The sequence below is a fragment of the Megalops cyprinoides genome, chromosome 17 (genome assembly GCF_013368585.1).
Source record: "Megalops cyprinoides isolate fMegCyp1 chromosome 17, fMegCyp1.pri, whole genome shotgun sequence".
Lineage (NCBI taxonomy): Eukaryota > Metazoa > Chordata > Actinopteri > Elopiformes > Megalopidae > Megalops > Megalops cyprinoides.
In genome coordinates, this window is record NC_050599.1 from 4,251,760 (window position 1) to 4,265,031 (window position 13,272).

The 13,272-nt window shown below is 42.1% G+C and overlaps 1 protein-coding gene across 1 annotated transcript; it reads right to left on the bottom strand.

Moving 5' to 3' along the window:
- Positions 1-1,617: 1,617 nt before the first annotated feature.
- Positions 1,618-12,602, bottom strand: gpr63 (G protein-coupled receptor 63). Its single transcript, XM_036550441.1, has 2 exons — positions 12,347-12,602; positions 1,618-3,045 (listed from the first exon to the last, which is right to left on the bottom strand). Exon 2 carries the CDS (start codon positions 2,914-2,916, stop codon positions 1,669-1,671), a length of 1,248 nt encoding a protein of 415 aa, XP_036406334.1. The 5' UTR covers positions 2,917-3,045; positions 12,347-12,602; the 3' UTR covers positions 1,618-1,668.
- Between the last annotated feature and the right edge of the window lie 670 nt (positions 12,603-13,272).

The window sequence follows — 13,272 nt, forward strand, 5'->3', positions numbered from 1 at the left end:
TAAAAAAAGAAAAAAAAAAAAAAACACCACACTGACATTTCAGTCTTTTGGCAGTTTTGGATAAAGTTACAAGCTGTCTACTACAGCCTGCAAGGTCATTAAGTTGCCTCTGTTACAGATAAACGTGTTAAAACAACCTTCGGATCTGTGCAGCTATATGGAATAGACATAAAAATGTCTGTATGCCTAGAAATTCTTCATTGCATTCTCCCACAGTTGTTCTGACAGTAAAATTACAATCTTCTACAGTGATTTTCATGACACCTTAGAGTGTCTAAATAGGCGTCAGACTAGACGCATCATTTACATGGTGATATATGTGTTGTTGCCAATAAGATTCATCAGCTAAAACAGGAGGGGGCTGCACTACCTCCTCTTGTGCAATCATAATCATAATCTGTCATAATGTGTTTGTTTTGTGATCTGCGTTAGGTTCAAGGCATACATTTACATCAATAAAAAACAGATACTATGAACAGAAGGAGCTTTTTTTTTACCAGACATGAATTACATGTGCATGCCTTGCCAAAGTTGTGAAAGCATCGCAAGAACTCATAAACAAGAAACAGAACAGAGAAAGAACAAGAACATCATATTCTCCCTGATACGTGAACACCTCCAGAAACACAGAACATTACATATGGTCCCCAATTTGCATGAAATGACTCTCACGAAACACTATAGGATTACCATGAGTAAGGAGTAAGCACAGAAAAGCGACTGATGACCTCAGGGTAGTACTTTAAGTAAATTAGTGTGTGTAGCTGGGCATTGGAAATGTGTTACACATTTAAATGTATACCAGAATAAATACATTCACAGGAGTGTGGGTTGTAATTTAAGTGGTGTGTGTGTCTGAAACCAATTTAAATGTGGCAGAGTATGCTTTTTGATCATGTTACTCAATTTAAATGAATTTCACAATTACGTTTTTTTAAATATGGCTGAATTTTGTGAAAATCAAAAAGCTGTGATCAAAAAGCTGTAAATTTCAAATCGACCTGTCTTTTGTACTATGTATGATCTGCTCATTCTCTTTGCTGTTCTTTGCCTATGCATTGCACGTTGTGGTAATTTTCATAGCTTGTAATTACAGAGATTTGCATAGCTTTTTGCTGTGCCTCATCCGAATGGCTTTTACCTCCTGGTATACCTGCCAATCACTGCACTAGGGTGGGTTCACACATGTAAATAACCGAAAGAACAAATTTGTGCAATTCAACAATAATTACACTTTTTTGCAAGGAGAGACTTAAACCATCCAGAAGTCAAACACAATTAACAATGTAACAAATGTCTACATTTTATTACATTCAAGATAAAAGTACAGTACACTGAAATTGCACATTGTCACCAGGTACAGCAGCATTCTGACTGGCATAGAACTAAATCAGAGGCACAAACGTACTGCTCAGACAGAGATATCAAACAGGAGATGCTTTCCAGTTTCTCATGACTACTTTTAAAAACTGTCCATACAGGCAATTAATTTACATGTTTTTTTAATGAAAACCAGCCACGCACAACTACAAAAAAAAAAAAAAAGTCAAAAAAACCTTAGGTTTTTAAAGCATGATCATGATTTCTCATGATTGCACACACATTCACATTGGGCAGACTGGAGGGAAATGAAATGCAGTATCAGTAGTGTCTCTTACAGTAAGGGGTTCAGACCACAGATCGGTGCTCCCCGCACACGTAGATGGCGCTGGGCCGAATGCGTCGTTTCGTGTGACCCGGCAGCTGGGGCAGGAACTTGAAGTACTTGGGCATCAGGTCGAGGCAGGCGTCCCGGAACTTCTTTATCCTCCAGTAGTAGATGAGCGGGTTGAGGGCGGACTTGAGGTAGCACAGCCAGAGGAGCCAGGTGCTGATCTCGAAGAAGCCGGCCCCCTGGTAGAAGCTGGCGCTGAAGGTGGAGACCAAGCTGTAGGTGGCGAAGGGCGCCCAGCAGACGGTGAAGACGGAGAAGAGGATGAGGATGGTGGTGAAGGCACGCGTCTTGAAGCTCATGTCTATGTTCATCTGGAAGGGCCTCTGCAGACTCATGAGGCCCAGCTTGCTGGCCTGGCTGAGGCAGATGCTGTCCGGGTGGCTGTGAATCCGGATGGCGTTGTGGCGCACGGTGTTTAGGATGCCCATGAAGGTGTAGAGCATGACCGTGAAGGGGACGAAGAAGACCACCAGCGTCATGAGGACCACGTAGGCCTGGTAGCCGGCCTCGGCGGAGTGGCCGAACACGCACTGCGGGGCACGGGAAGGGACCTGCAGACGGGGCTGCCCCACGGCCAGCGGGAAGGAGAAGCAGAGCGCCAGGCCCCAGGAGACCACGATCAGTACTTTGGCGCGGTAGGGGCTCAGCTTGTCCTGCTTCTGAACGATGATGAGGAACCGATCGATGCTTATGATGAGCAGGATGGCCACGCCCTCCGTGACGAAGAGCCAGAAGAACATGGCCGACACCCTGCAAAACGCGTCCCCGAAGATCCAGCGCGTGGTCACCACGGTGACCAGGGCGAAGGGCATGTTGAGGACCGCCAGCATCATGTCCCCGAAGGCCAGGCTGGCCAGCAGGATGTTGATGGCAGAGCGCATGGCCGACCGCTGGTACACCATGAGACACACCACCGCGTTTCCCAGAAGGGCCACCAGCAGGATCACGATGATGACGATGAGGAAGAACACCTGGAGAGGCAGGCTGAGGCCCTCGGTGCCGTCCTGGAGGCCGGGGGTCGGGGTCACCGTCTCTGCGGCCGCCCCGATGCTCAGGGAGCTGTTTTCCGCTAAAGCTTTGGCCATGTCGTGACTGGCCCCAGGGTTCTGGTCTGAGAGGTTCAGAAGCCCCGTACTGAGGACACCCAGGGTGGCGTTGGCGCCCCCTGCCTCCATGGGGGACAGGTTGGCTGCGTAAACCATTCTTCCGAGCACTGCGCTGGCACAGCCTGTGGCATTGTCACCGGCGCTCTGTCACCCAACGTCCGTCATATCCTCCATTTGGACCCTCCAAGCTCCACCGGGAGAGCCCACATCTCAGCAAGCGAGACCCTAGAAACGAGTCAGAGTAAAGGAGAGTTTACAGTGAGTTTTACTTCCAACAAAAAAAAAAAAAACAAACAGAAAGATTAAAATTTTCCACTGTTTCACTGTAACATTATGGCATCTGTTATGCTCCCCTGAAACATCTGAACACTGTTTAAATGCTTTTGTTGCTAAGTGTACAGTGCATTACGTCAGTTCAGAGAAGATCTTTTAAGTGGTGTGTTTCCTCATCTGAGACCAGCTGCACCACCTTACTGTATCTAGGCAGATAGGCTGGTAATCCAGCCAAAGCTCAGAGCATACTGTACACTATTACTGGAAAGGGGACACAAGTTAATTTGTTTATCTATTCAGCTCAGTTTTTTCAGTGCCATATGACAAATGACACTTGCTGTGTAAACATAGCATTCAAAATTAGTAGGTTGTGCTGTCATATCTTGATGCAATATTGTTAACTTTCATTGACAAAACATCCAATGCAAATGATTAACAACCATACAAAAACAAATATCAATGTAAAGTATAAAATAATGTCTTCATTTAATATTTATCAGGACTGTCCGTCTAATGTAGACAAACCGTACAGGGTACAGAAAGCAATCCATCATTTGAATATAACAGAAAGGAATGAAGGCAAGGTATACAGCCTCTATAACTGTCACCTCGTTGAAACACCCTAAGCTTCAGAAACATTGGAACTGGCAGTTTCATATAAATAAGCATATGTACTTCCATGATATTTCACTGACCACATGGACATAAAATGAATGAGGAACAATGGATATAGACCCTGATAATCAATCAGTATCAATCAATAAACTCAATCAGGGAGCATTAGGTTTCTGAGCCATATAGGTTTGTCAAGGTACAGTAGTGTGTTTGTGTCTGTGGTGAGGGGGGAAAAAAAAAAGAGAGCCATATTTGGACTATGTGTATGATAAGCCAGTGACAGTGCGCAAAGAAAACGCTGTCTCCATGGTTAACCAACCTGAAAGGAGGCAGGCAGTGACTGAGACAATATCCTTTATCCAGCAAATCCCCTCTGGCGTGTAACAGAATGAGTGGTGTAAGCAGCTAATCCACTCCGAGTCGCACTGGGAGAAAGCTCTCCTCATACAGCAACAGTTACGGTCACCATTCCAGCTGCCGTCATGTCGCTATAGACATGATCTGGCAAGAGCGTCACGCACTGAGCAAGCGGCGAAAAATACCACGCTACCTCATCCCGCCCTGCCTCCTCCCTGCAGGTCAGGCCTGCGTCTCCACTCCCGAACGTGTGGATTCAAAAATGTTTGGGGCCAGAGTCGACGCAGTAGCAGCTGGTCCCGCTGACTGGCAGGATGAATTTAAAGATCTAATTTCTCTGCCGGGCGAGCGGCCCTGCGTTGGCGGAAATGGCCGTCATAAGTGCCGGGGCTGAGAAAGGAGTGAAACAATGGTTTTTGACACAACTGGGTATCTCACTGCAGCAGCAGGTGAATCAGCCTGTACCAAAGGGCCTCGGTTACTGGCAGTCAGCTCAAGACACACATCGTGGTTGCCCCAGGCAAACTGCAATGAAACCCCCTGAACAGCAGGGTAACCCCCAAACCCATCACCCGCCTCTCTCTTTCATGGCCTGTCAATATCACCTCAATGTGAACATGCTTTTTGTATCTTGCATGGAAAGCTCAAACTGCATATTTCCTGCCACAATCTAATTCTCGTAACCCCATCCGCAATTTCTGAGGAAACACATAAATAAAGCCTGTTGGATAAAGGAGTCAGCAAATCTAGACTTCAATTAATCTGTCAGTGCTTGGCTTTTTCCCTCTCTTACAAATTTAATTAAAAGACTCCATTAGAAAATTCACAATATTGACCGCACTATTGATTATGTTTAAAAAAGTGTTAAGAACAAATTTGGATTCAGCCTAAATGCCACAGAATGTAATATGTAGAGCCCTGTTATCTTGCTTTAGCTTATGCTATGGTTCAGCTGAAGTCAAAAGGGCACTGTACTGGTCAACGCTAGGGTCGCTCTGTGGGCATGTTTCAGAAGCATCAGGCAAACTCACTCATGCAGCGTGATCTAAGATAATACCACAGATTGTCCTCTATTCTGACTGCCTGGTGTCTATCCAACACATTCAAAGCACAGTGGGAGAGCTTAAAAAAATATTTCTAGCAGTCCAGATCAAAGAAATCCAACATTTATATAACAGATGTCCATGTGAACACAGTTTAAGACTAAAAACCATGTCCCTGGCTAGCTCTGAGGTACTGCAAATAGCACTGTGCATTTCATCACAAGGCAAAAAAATTCTGTTACACTATTTCTAAGAGCCGAGGTCCGGCTTCTGGGTGCTGAATTATATTACAAAGTGGCTAATGGTTATCCTTAGCTGGCAGCTTAATCATCCCCACAGTGTAACTGACCATTCAATGCTTGTTTCTCCAGTTAAACCGAAGACCGGTGTGACCAAAATGGCTGTCAGGTGACTGCCAAACACTGGTGGTAGATAAGGTGAGTTCTGAGAAAGAACATTTACCCACATGGATACAGTGCCAGGTTACCATTGATGGGAAACAGACCATAAAAAAGACAACACCAGTTATTCAAACGAGGGAGCACAGATTAAATTCATGTTTAAACACAGTGGTTTCATACAGGATAAATCTTGTAAAAACCAATAAATAAATGATGGAAACAAAAAAAAAAAAAACATTTGAATACAAAAGGCCTGTAAGCAATTTTCACAGAACTGGCATATTCTTATTGGCCTTCTGGGAGACAGTCATATAAATTAATTCCAGATTGGTTCATTTTGTGCATTGGATTCACAGCACCAGGAGAGATTTTGGCAGACGGTACCACCGGGTATAAGCAAATGTTCATGTGAGGACAACTTCAGACTGTAATAAAAAGCTTATCACCTGTGTAAACACTGGATACTGTTATTTTAAACCCCGTTTCATTTACAACTCCACTGCGAATGTCCAGCTGCACGCATTTCCAACCACTTGCTTTCAGAGTGCAAAAGTAACACATTGTTTGCGTCACTTCCTTAAAACAACCACCCATTTTTTTCTGCTCAGGAACGTTCTGCGGAAACCCCATTCTGAAGCACAGAAAAACCCACCAGCTAGGGGAAATAACCATTTAACATATTAAAATTCAAATTAATCATTACTTTAACAACCTGCTGTTTAAATGATGGTAGAAATAAAATTAGCTCCTTGGAAACAGTAACCATGCCATCTGGTGACTGATAAACAATGCACCCACTGACATTCAAGACGGTACTGAAGAGCAACATTTGATTCTGATTACTGTGACAGATCTTTCCATAATCCAATGCACATCTTGTTAAATCTTTCCATCCCTTGATGAACAATGATGGGAGCACAGCACATACAAACACCACAGACTAGTGCTTCTCTACAAGTGTTAACGGGAGCCTTCAGATATCGCGAAAGTAAGGTTAAAAAAAATCCTTGCATCATCATCCTGCTCTTACGCCGATCAGATAAATGGCATCCTACGTTGAGTTGGACTGTATTGCCTGTTGTTTAAATAAACGTGAAATACAACTTTTAAGCAAAAACATTATTATTTCAAACTGATTCTAATAACTGCATTGGGTAACGCGTGGTACCGCTCTGCACTGAATTCACTCAGAATCTGCAGAAACCCGGGAACTGTGTGATGACTCATGTCTGTCTGTCCATTCTCCTCTGTGCCCTCATCTCTCTGACTGCAAGCTACATGCCAATTACTACAATTAACTGAAATCACTACCCTACTATCCACAGCTATGAAAACATACAATTGTCAACATGTTAATTCACTGCTGCTAATAATAATGATAATAACGATCAGCTACCAAATGTATAATCCAGCTAGAGGTGCAAAAATTAGTCTGAAAATTGGTTGCCCTGGACTTCAATGGCAGATCAGAGAGAGTTGGTTACAGGCTCACTGTGACACCTGCCACTCAAGAGAGTGCATTCTGTTAGCTGTTAGGCTTGCACATCTGGGCAGAGGCAACTGAATATCTGAGTCCGTATGAAGTCCTCTCCATCTGTTCTGCATCCTCTGGGTTTTCACTGGCTTGTTCTTAAATACATGTCCAAAATGAGGCCATGAGAGACTAGCAGTGAAATGGTGGCCATAACAACTCTCTATTATTTTATCCAATAAGAAACAGCTTCCAGCTGATCCTGGAACATCATTTTCTTCTCGAGTGAAGAAAGCCCACTGCCTGGCAGAACCCTGCAGTTTCCAGATCACAATCATACATAACCAATCAGCATGTCACGCTTTATCATTTTCAGAGCACTATTTTGAGTATATCTGAAGTACAATTGTGAAGACGCCACCGTCTTGCTCCTTTGGGAAAACGCTAGCTGAGGCCTTCCTGACACACTGTGGATTACACTGGGAAACTGGCGGTGGAATGCCTCTTTAGACTCTTACTGTCTGAAGGATTCCTCTTCACGGCTGATAACTTCCCGAATTTATATAACCCCACCCCCACACCCCCCTCCCCCCACACCCCCCCCCAAGCCTCACCCCTGATGCTGTCTGTAAACAGCTGGGACACTTCTGAGGGCGAGGGGAGGGGGGGGGGGGTGCATGCCTCTGTATAAAGCTGTATTATCTCCCTCCTGCAGATTGAAGGCATATGGGGCTAAGAATAGAGCTGCACCTTTTCAAAGGTGCTCCTCCTCTGGTTATAAACCACAGCGCTTGTGAGGTGAGCAAATCTGGGTTTACCGTTTGGCCCCTAGAAAAATCACAGCACATTGTCCATACACAAACATTCCATTTCCAAGATGTGTGCCAGAAGGTGACAACAATGACGGGCAAATTAAAAGAAAGACTTCTCTTCTGTTGCCCCTTTTAAAGGAGTAAGGCAAAGCCCACAGAAATGAACCAGTTAGAGCTTCACTCTTACAACATTTTGCTCATTAGAGAATAATAACCATTTCAGCGAAGTGTGCAGTCACAGCCCTCAGGGAGAACAGTCAAGAACTCACAATGTCCACTGCGTTTCACTTTCTGTGATTTAACACCCCGTTGGTATTAACTGTCCTTTACAGCTGCACGAACATTTAAATATGCGTAATGATCTGAAGATGAAACGTAATATCTATATTTCACCTCACACTGAATTATAATACAGAGTGGCGTGAATTTTATGCAATCACAGAATTATAATCATTTGTATCAAATAAGAACAGTTTCTACAGTTCATAGAGTTCATCCAAATATTATACTATCCATTACACACTGTCTTCAATAAAGGATACTTTGTTTTATTTAAAAGTGCCAAATTAAACAGTTGGCACATCCAATCTTTATCACACAGGATTACAGCCAGACCTAGAACAATTAGTGAGAATCCACAACAGATTTCCACCATCAAACTGGTACTAATATAACATGTAATGCAATTTTCATGTATATAGTACCAACATTTTTATTCATACCCCTGACTGAACAGAAATAAAAACATTCCATAATAGAAAAAAGGACAGATTTTTTTCCTGCTTGTTTTTTTTCTAAATGTTCCCTTTCAAACTTAATATCATTGCACAGACCAAAGCCATATTGTTCCCAAATAATCTGTTTTATTCACATCCCTGTAATTAGCTTTTCCTTGTGTTGTACTGTGTCTCACTTCTAAGTCACGTTGGAATGAATGAAATGAATACATGTAATGTAGCGTTTTGTAAGTGCTACTCTGCCAATGATTACACTTACAAGATGCCTCCTGTAGACTTTTATTGGGTTCTGGTGCTTCTTGGGGGGGGGGGGGGGGGGGGGGGGTTTGTCCATTCCTGCTGGCAGAATTGTTATGGGTTCTTCAAACCTTTTGGATTTCATTTGTGAACTACTTTTCTGAGATGAAATATTTGATTGGAGGAGGTGTGGAGATTGAGGTGATCAGTTTATTCTGTGTTCAGTTAACCATTTCTTTACAGATTTGGATAAAATATTTCAGATCACCGTCACTTTGGAAAGTCCATTCTCAGCCAAATTTCAGTTTCTTGGAATAAGGCACCAGAATTTGGCCAAAATGTGACCTGGTAAATGTTCATAACGCCTTTTGTCTTAACAAGGACTCCAGGACCCATAGATGCAAAACAACCGAAGCATCATAATCCCCACAATTTTTCACAGTGGGTGTGGCTTCTTTGAAATACATTATTTTACATTTTTAAGCAGAAAAAAATCTAATATGTACATCTGTTCCTATTTACTCAGGGGTATGAATAAATAAGAGGAGGACCATGTATCCAGTAACAACTTGAGATGTGTCGGCCGTCTTATGTTAGTTCAGCTATGTTCATATATTGAAGAAATGATCTACATGACAAATTCTTTCCAAGCACACACACAGCTGGCTTACACATGCATTTGATGTCACCCAGTATCAAAGAAAAATACATCTACAGTCCTTTATCTTAACAGCAATCCCTTGTCCAAACCGACTTGCTTCAATTTGGCAATCCACGGAAAACTGCAGTTTGAATTAATTAGTTTCACAGGGAACTGCTGCCTGTCATGAATCTTGCCCAGAATGCAGACAGCAGAACTATTCCAAGTGCTTAAAGGCCTCCTAAGAAATTACAGACAGCCACTTTCCCAGGGGGGGGGAACATATATCCATAGAAACCATAGTAACCACAGAAAAAAAGGTTTCACTTGGTACCTTTCGAGTCAGTGATAACGCTGCATGCTGAGTAGTTTTGGAACCTAGCAACAGGGCGCAGGCACCTAGTATCTGGATGTTGTTCTATCCTTTTCAAAAATACTACTGCTCTTTTAAGTGACCACTAGAAATGGACTGTCACTGCAGCCTGAATTAAGTTGGACTAAGATATATTAAGATCAAGGGGTGATATGGGGTAATAGAGGGGTCACCTCTGTCACACTGTTGCCTTTGATTACACACTGACTAGACTCGCTGAAATACCATGCAGATGTTGAAACATTTCTCACAACAATAATTTCCCACAATCATCCAATTTAGACAAACCATTTTCAGAATCATCCTACCTACAACACAGCAGCTGTAGAAAATTAGTAAAATGTATCGACCACTCTGTCCTGAATTGCGCATACAAGAAAATTAGCTGATTACTAACGATTTCAAACTGGTAATATTTAGTGGGGGGAAAAACAGACTGTCACATGACCTTACTTTCATCAGTAGTCAAAACAGATTATTTGAATGCAGTTTTAAAACAGCAGTTTTATTTCTTAAAAAACACCAGTGTAAACTGGACAGTATTATCACTTTTAGGGTGATATATTTGGCAGAATATCATAACCATGGTTGAGATGTACAAATAATTAAATGCGAAGCAAAATGTAGGAAACTGATAAGCAACATGAGGTGTAAAATCCTGTTTTTGCCACCATCTGGCTCTGTACAAAAATGGATCTGATACTCCTCTCTTCTGGGCTGAAGCATTCTTTACATTTATGCCATCACATACCATACATTTTTTTACACATATCATGCATTTCAGTCTCATTACTTCACTGTGTAGTCTTACTGTTATACCCAAATCCATACACATCATCCTAACCTGTTCTGAAAATGTTTTGTGACTTTTTCTTCCTTCTTTATCATGGATTAATCACTATAAATGTATTTACTAACTGATCTATATTTGCCTTGAGTCTCTTGGTTCCCATGGCAACAAGGTAGGAGGAGGATAAAAATGGGATGCTTCATATAAGGGTCATTTTTTACACTTGTTGGCAGATGCCGTCAGCCAGTTGCTATCGATAATCACCAATATGTAAGCCGTAACTGAATGGCAGAAAGAAAAATATATACCAAATTTACATGGAAAACACACTCATACTGTAAAAGAAGAGCTAGAGATGAGAGAACACAACATTACAATCTGTGAAATTAATGTGACACTAAAGAAATAACATAAAAACAGTGGATTACACAAACCTGATACTTCCTTAACGCAACAGATTATTATATTATTATATTTAAGGATAAAGTCAGTTTACATTAACATAATAAGCCATGATTCAAATACAGAGAGATTTTTCAGCTTTAAATAGTCAATCCAACAATGAGTTCAGAGTGAGTGGAAAGGGGGCTTCAAAACCCAGTCAGTGCCATAACCAGTATTGCACGGTGCCATCACATTTGGTTTTGTGCTCCGGAAAAACAAGTTGTTGAATAATCATTGTGAAATTGTGTTCACCATGGCCATGAGTCATCTGTTCAGATACACAGAATGGACAAAGTGTATTTGTGGTCAGTCAGTGCCTGCCACCTGAAGAGAGCTTCCCAAATCTACTGTCTGTGTGTGTGTGTGTGTGTGTGTCTGTTTATATATACAGGGAGAGACAGTATATGCACACATTCCATAATATACCTTCATACTGGTAGCAAGTCAAGAATCTATCTAGAAAACTCTCGAGTTTAGCGTCCTAAAGCAAATTATGCCCAAATTCGGGTTTTACCATTTTTCACCAGGAAATAAATGGAGACTTATACACGCCACTTCGTGCCATATGATTTACCCTGTGTAATAATCTACGAAACCGTGTAAACAGGATGTTCGGCCATCCGAATGATTCGCCCAAAGATGCATGCGCCCTAAGGATTCGAATTAAGAACACACACATGCACACATCACGTTTCCAACTAGAATTCAAGACGAAGCCACTCAATTCCGACACAGGGTTTTGTATTTTCTATGGATTCACATCCCTCCTCAATTTCACATCTGCTCTCTCTACATTAATAGGCTGATCCTTTGTTTCAAGTTGCAGCGAGCGAGTTAAACACAAACACTTTCATGAACTAGATACATAGGCGTGTGTGTGGTCTGATGTCCTAAATCGTTACAACTAATGCATTGATTGCGTAAATAAACTGAAATTCAATAAAGTTCATGGTAAATAATAATAAACCATTGTAACACAGCCACAATGTAAAGTAATACGTCGCCCTCAGTCACAGATAGTACATCTGAAGCAATGACATTAAAACAGAAAACGCAGGTAAGCAGCTACAATACGTTGTTTTATTCAATCGACACAATGTTTGCCCGCTACCTACCAAAATGGTAAAATAACTACACTTGTTCATTAGGTTAAAATAGCTACCAGCTATCAACAGAAAATATTCAATACATTGCAGTCGTACGATTCGCCATTGTAGACAGCTTTGATGAGCGTTCGTATCGACAACCATACTCAGATTCCAGCCAAAGTTTAAACGTTATTAGCTAACTTTAAAAACTAACATTTTGATAGATTTAGCTAACTCCACATTACCTGATATTTTTCTGTATTTTCCTCGCACGCTGGCTTGAGAGTTGAGAGGTTAATTACTTCAGCAAGGAGAAGCATTCGGCAACGTGGATTCCAAGCAAGGCACCTCGGTCTTCGAACCTATCTGTGTTGGTGATAATATCGATCTAACAACTGCTTGCTTGTTTCCTTTAGATGGCTTTGAGATATTGACTCTCCATTTTCCGAGTGGCAAATCCATTGTCAATTCACAGGAAAGATTGATAACTTAATATCAATAATAGATTTAAACAGACAAACAAAAGAAAACCAGCCTTCACACCGATCTTTCCACATTTTTGCAACGCATCCCTTTCCTCTTTTTTTTTAACGAACCCTGGTTCCCGGACTGTTTTCTTATTTTAGAATATAGGTCGCACGGGGCTGAAGATCCGATTGGTGTACGCTGTAGTACATCGCAGTGTGCCTGCCTTCAGGTTTTTATTGTAATACATATATTGCAACGCTGATGCGGTCCAGTTATCGCACGCCACTTCAGAAATCAACGCCGCGACTCGGAAGCTGTGATGTGAAACCGCGACGGTAAATAAAAAAGTACAACAATCACAGCCCGGGTCTCGCGTGAGTGACTGAGCCGCAACCCAATCGCGTCTGCGCTGTATCCCGCAGGAATGCGGGCCTCGTTTGGCGGACCAATCGCAACGCAAACGCGCCCCACTCCCGCACTTAAGGTTGGTTGCAGGAGGGACAAGGCACGTGTAGTGCAGGTTAAGAACTACAAGTAGCGGTCAGTACAATTCTGGAAACGTTCATTACGTTCGCATAGTGATTATTTCGTCTCATCGTTAGTAAATTACTTTCCCACCAAATTAATGGCTTTATAAATCTTTTCTGTTAACTGGCGATTAAATTTAATTTTAACAGCAATAGTTCGACTACCATCAGTCAGA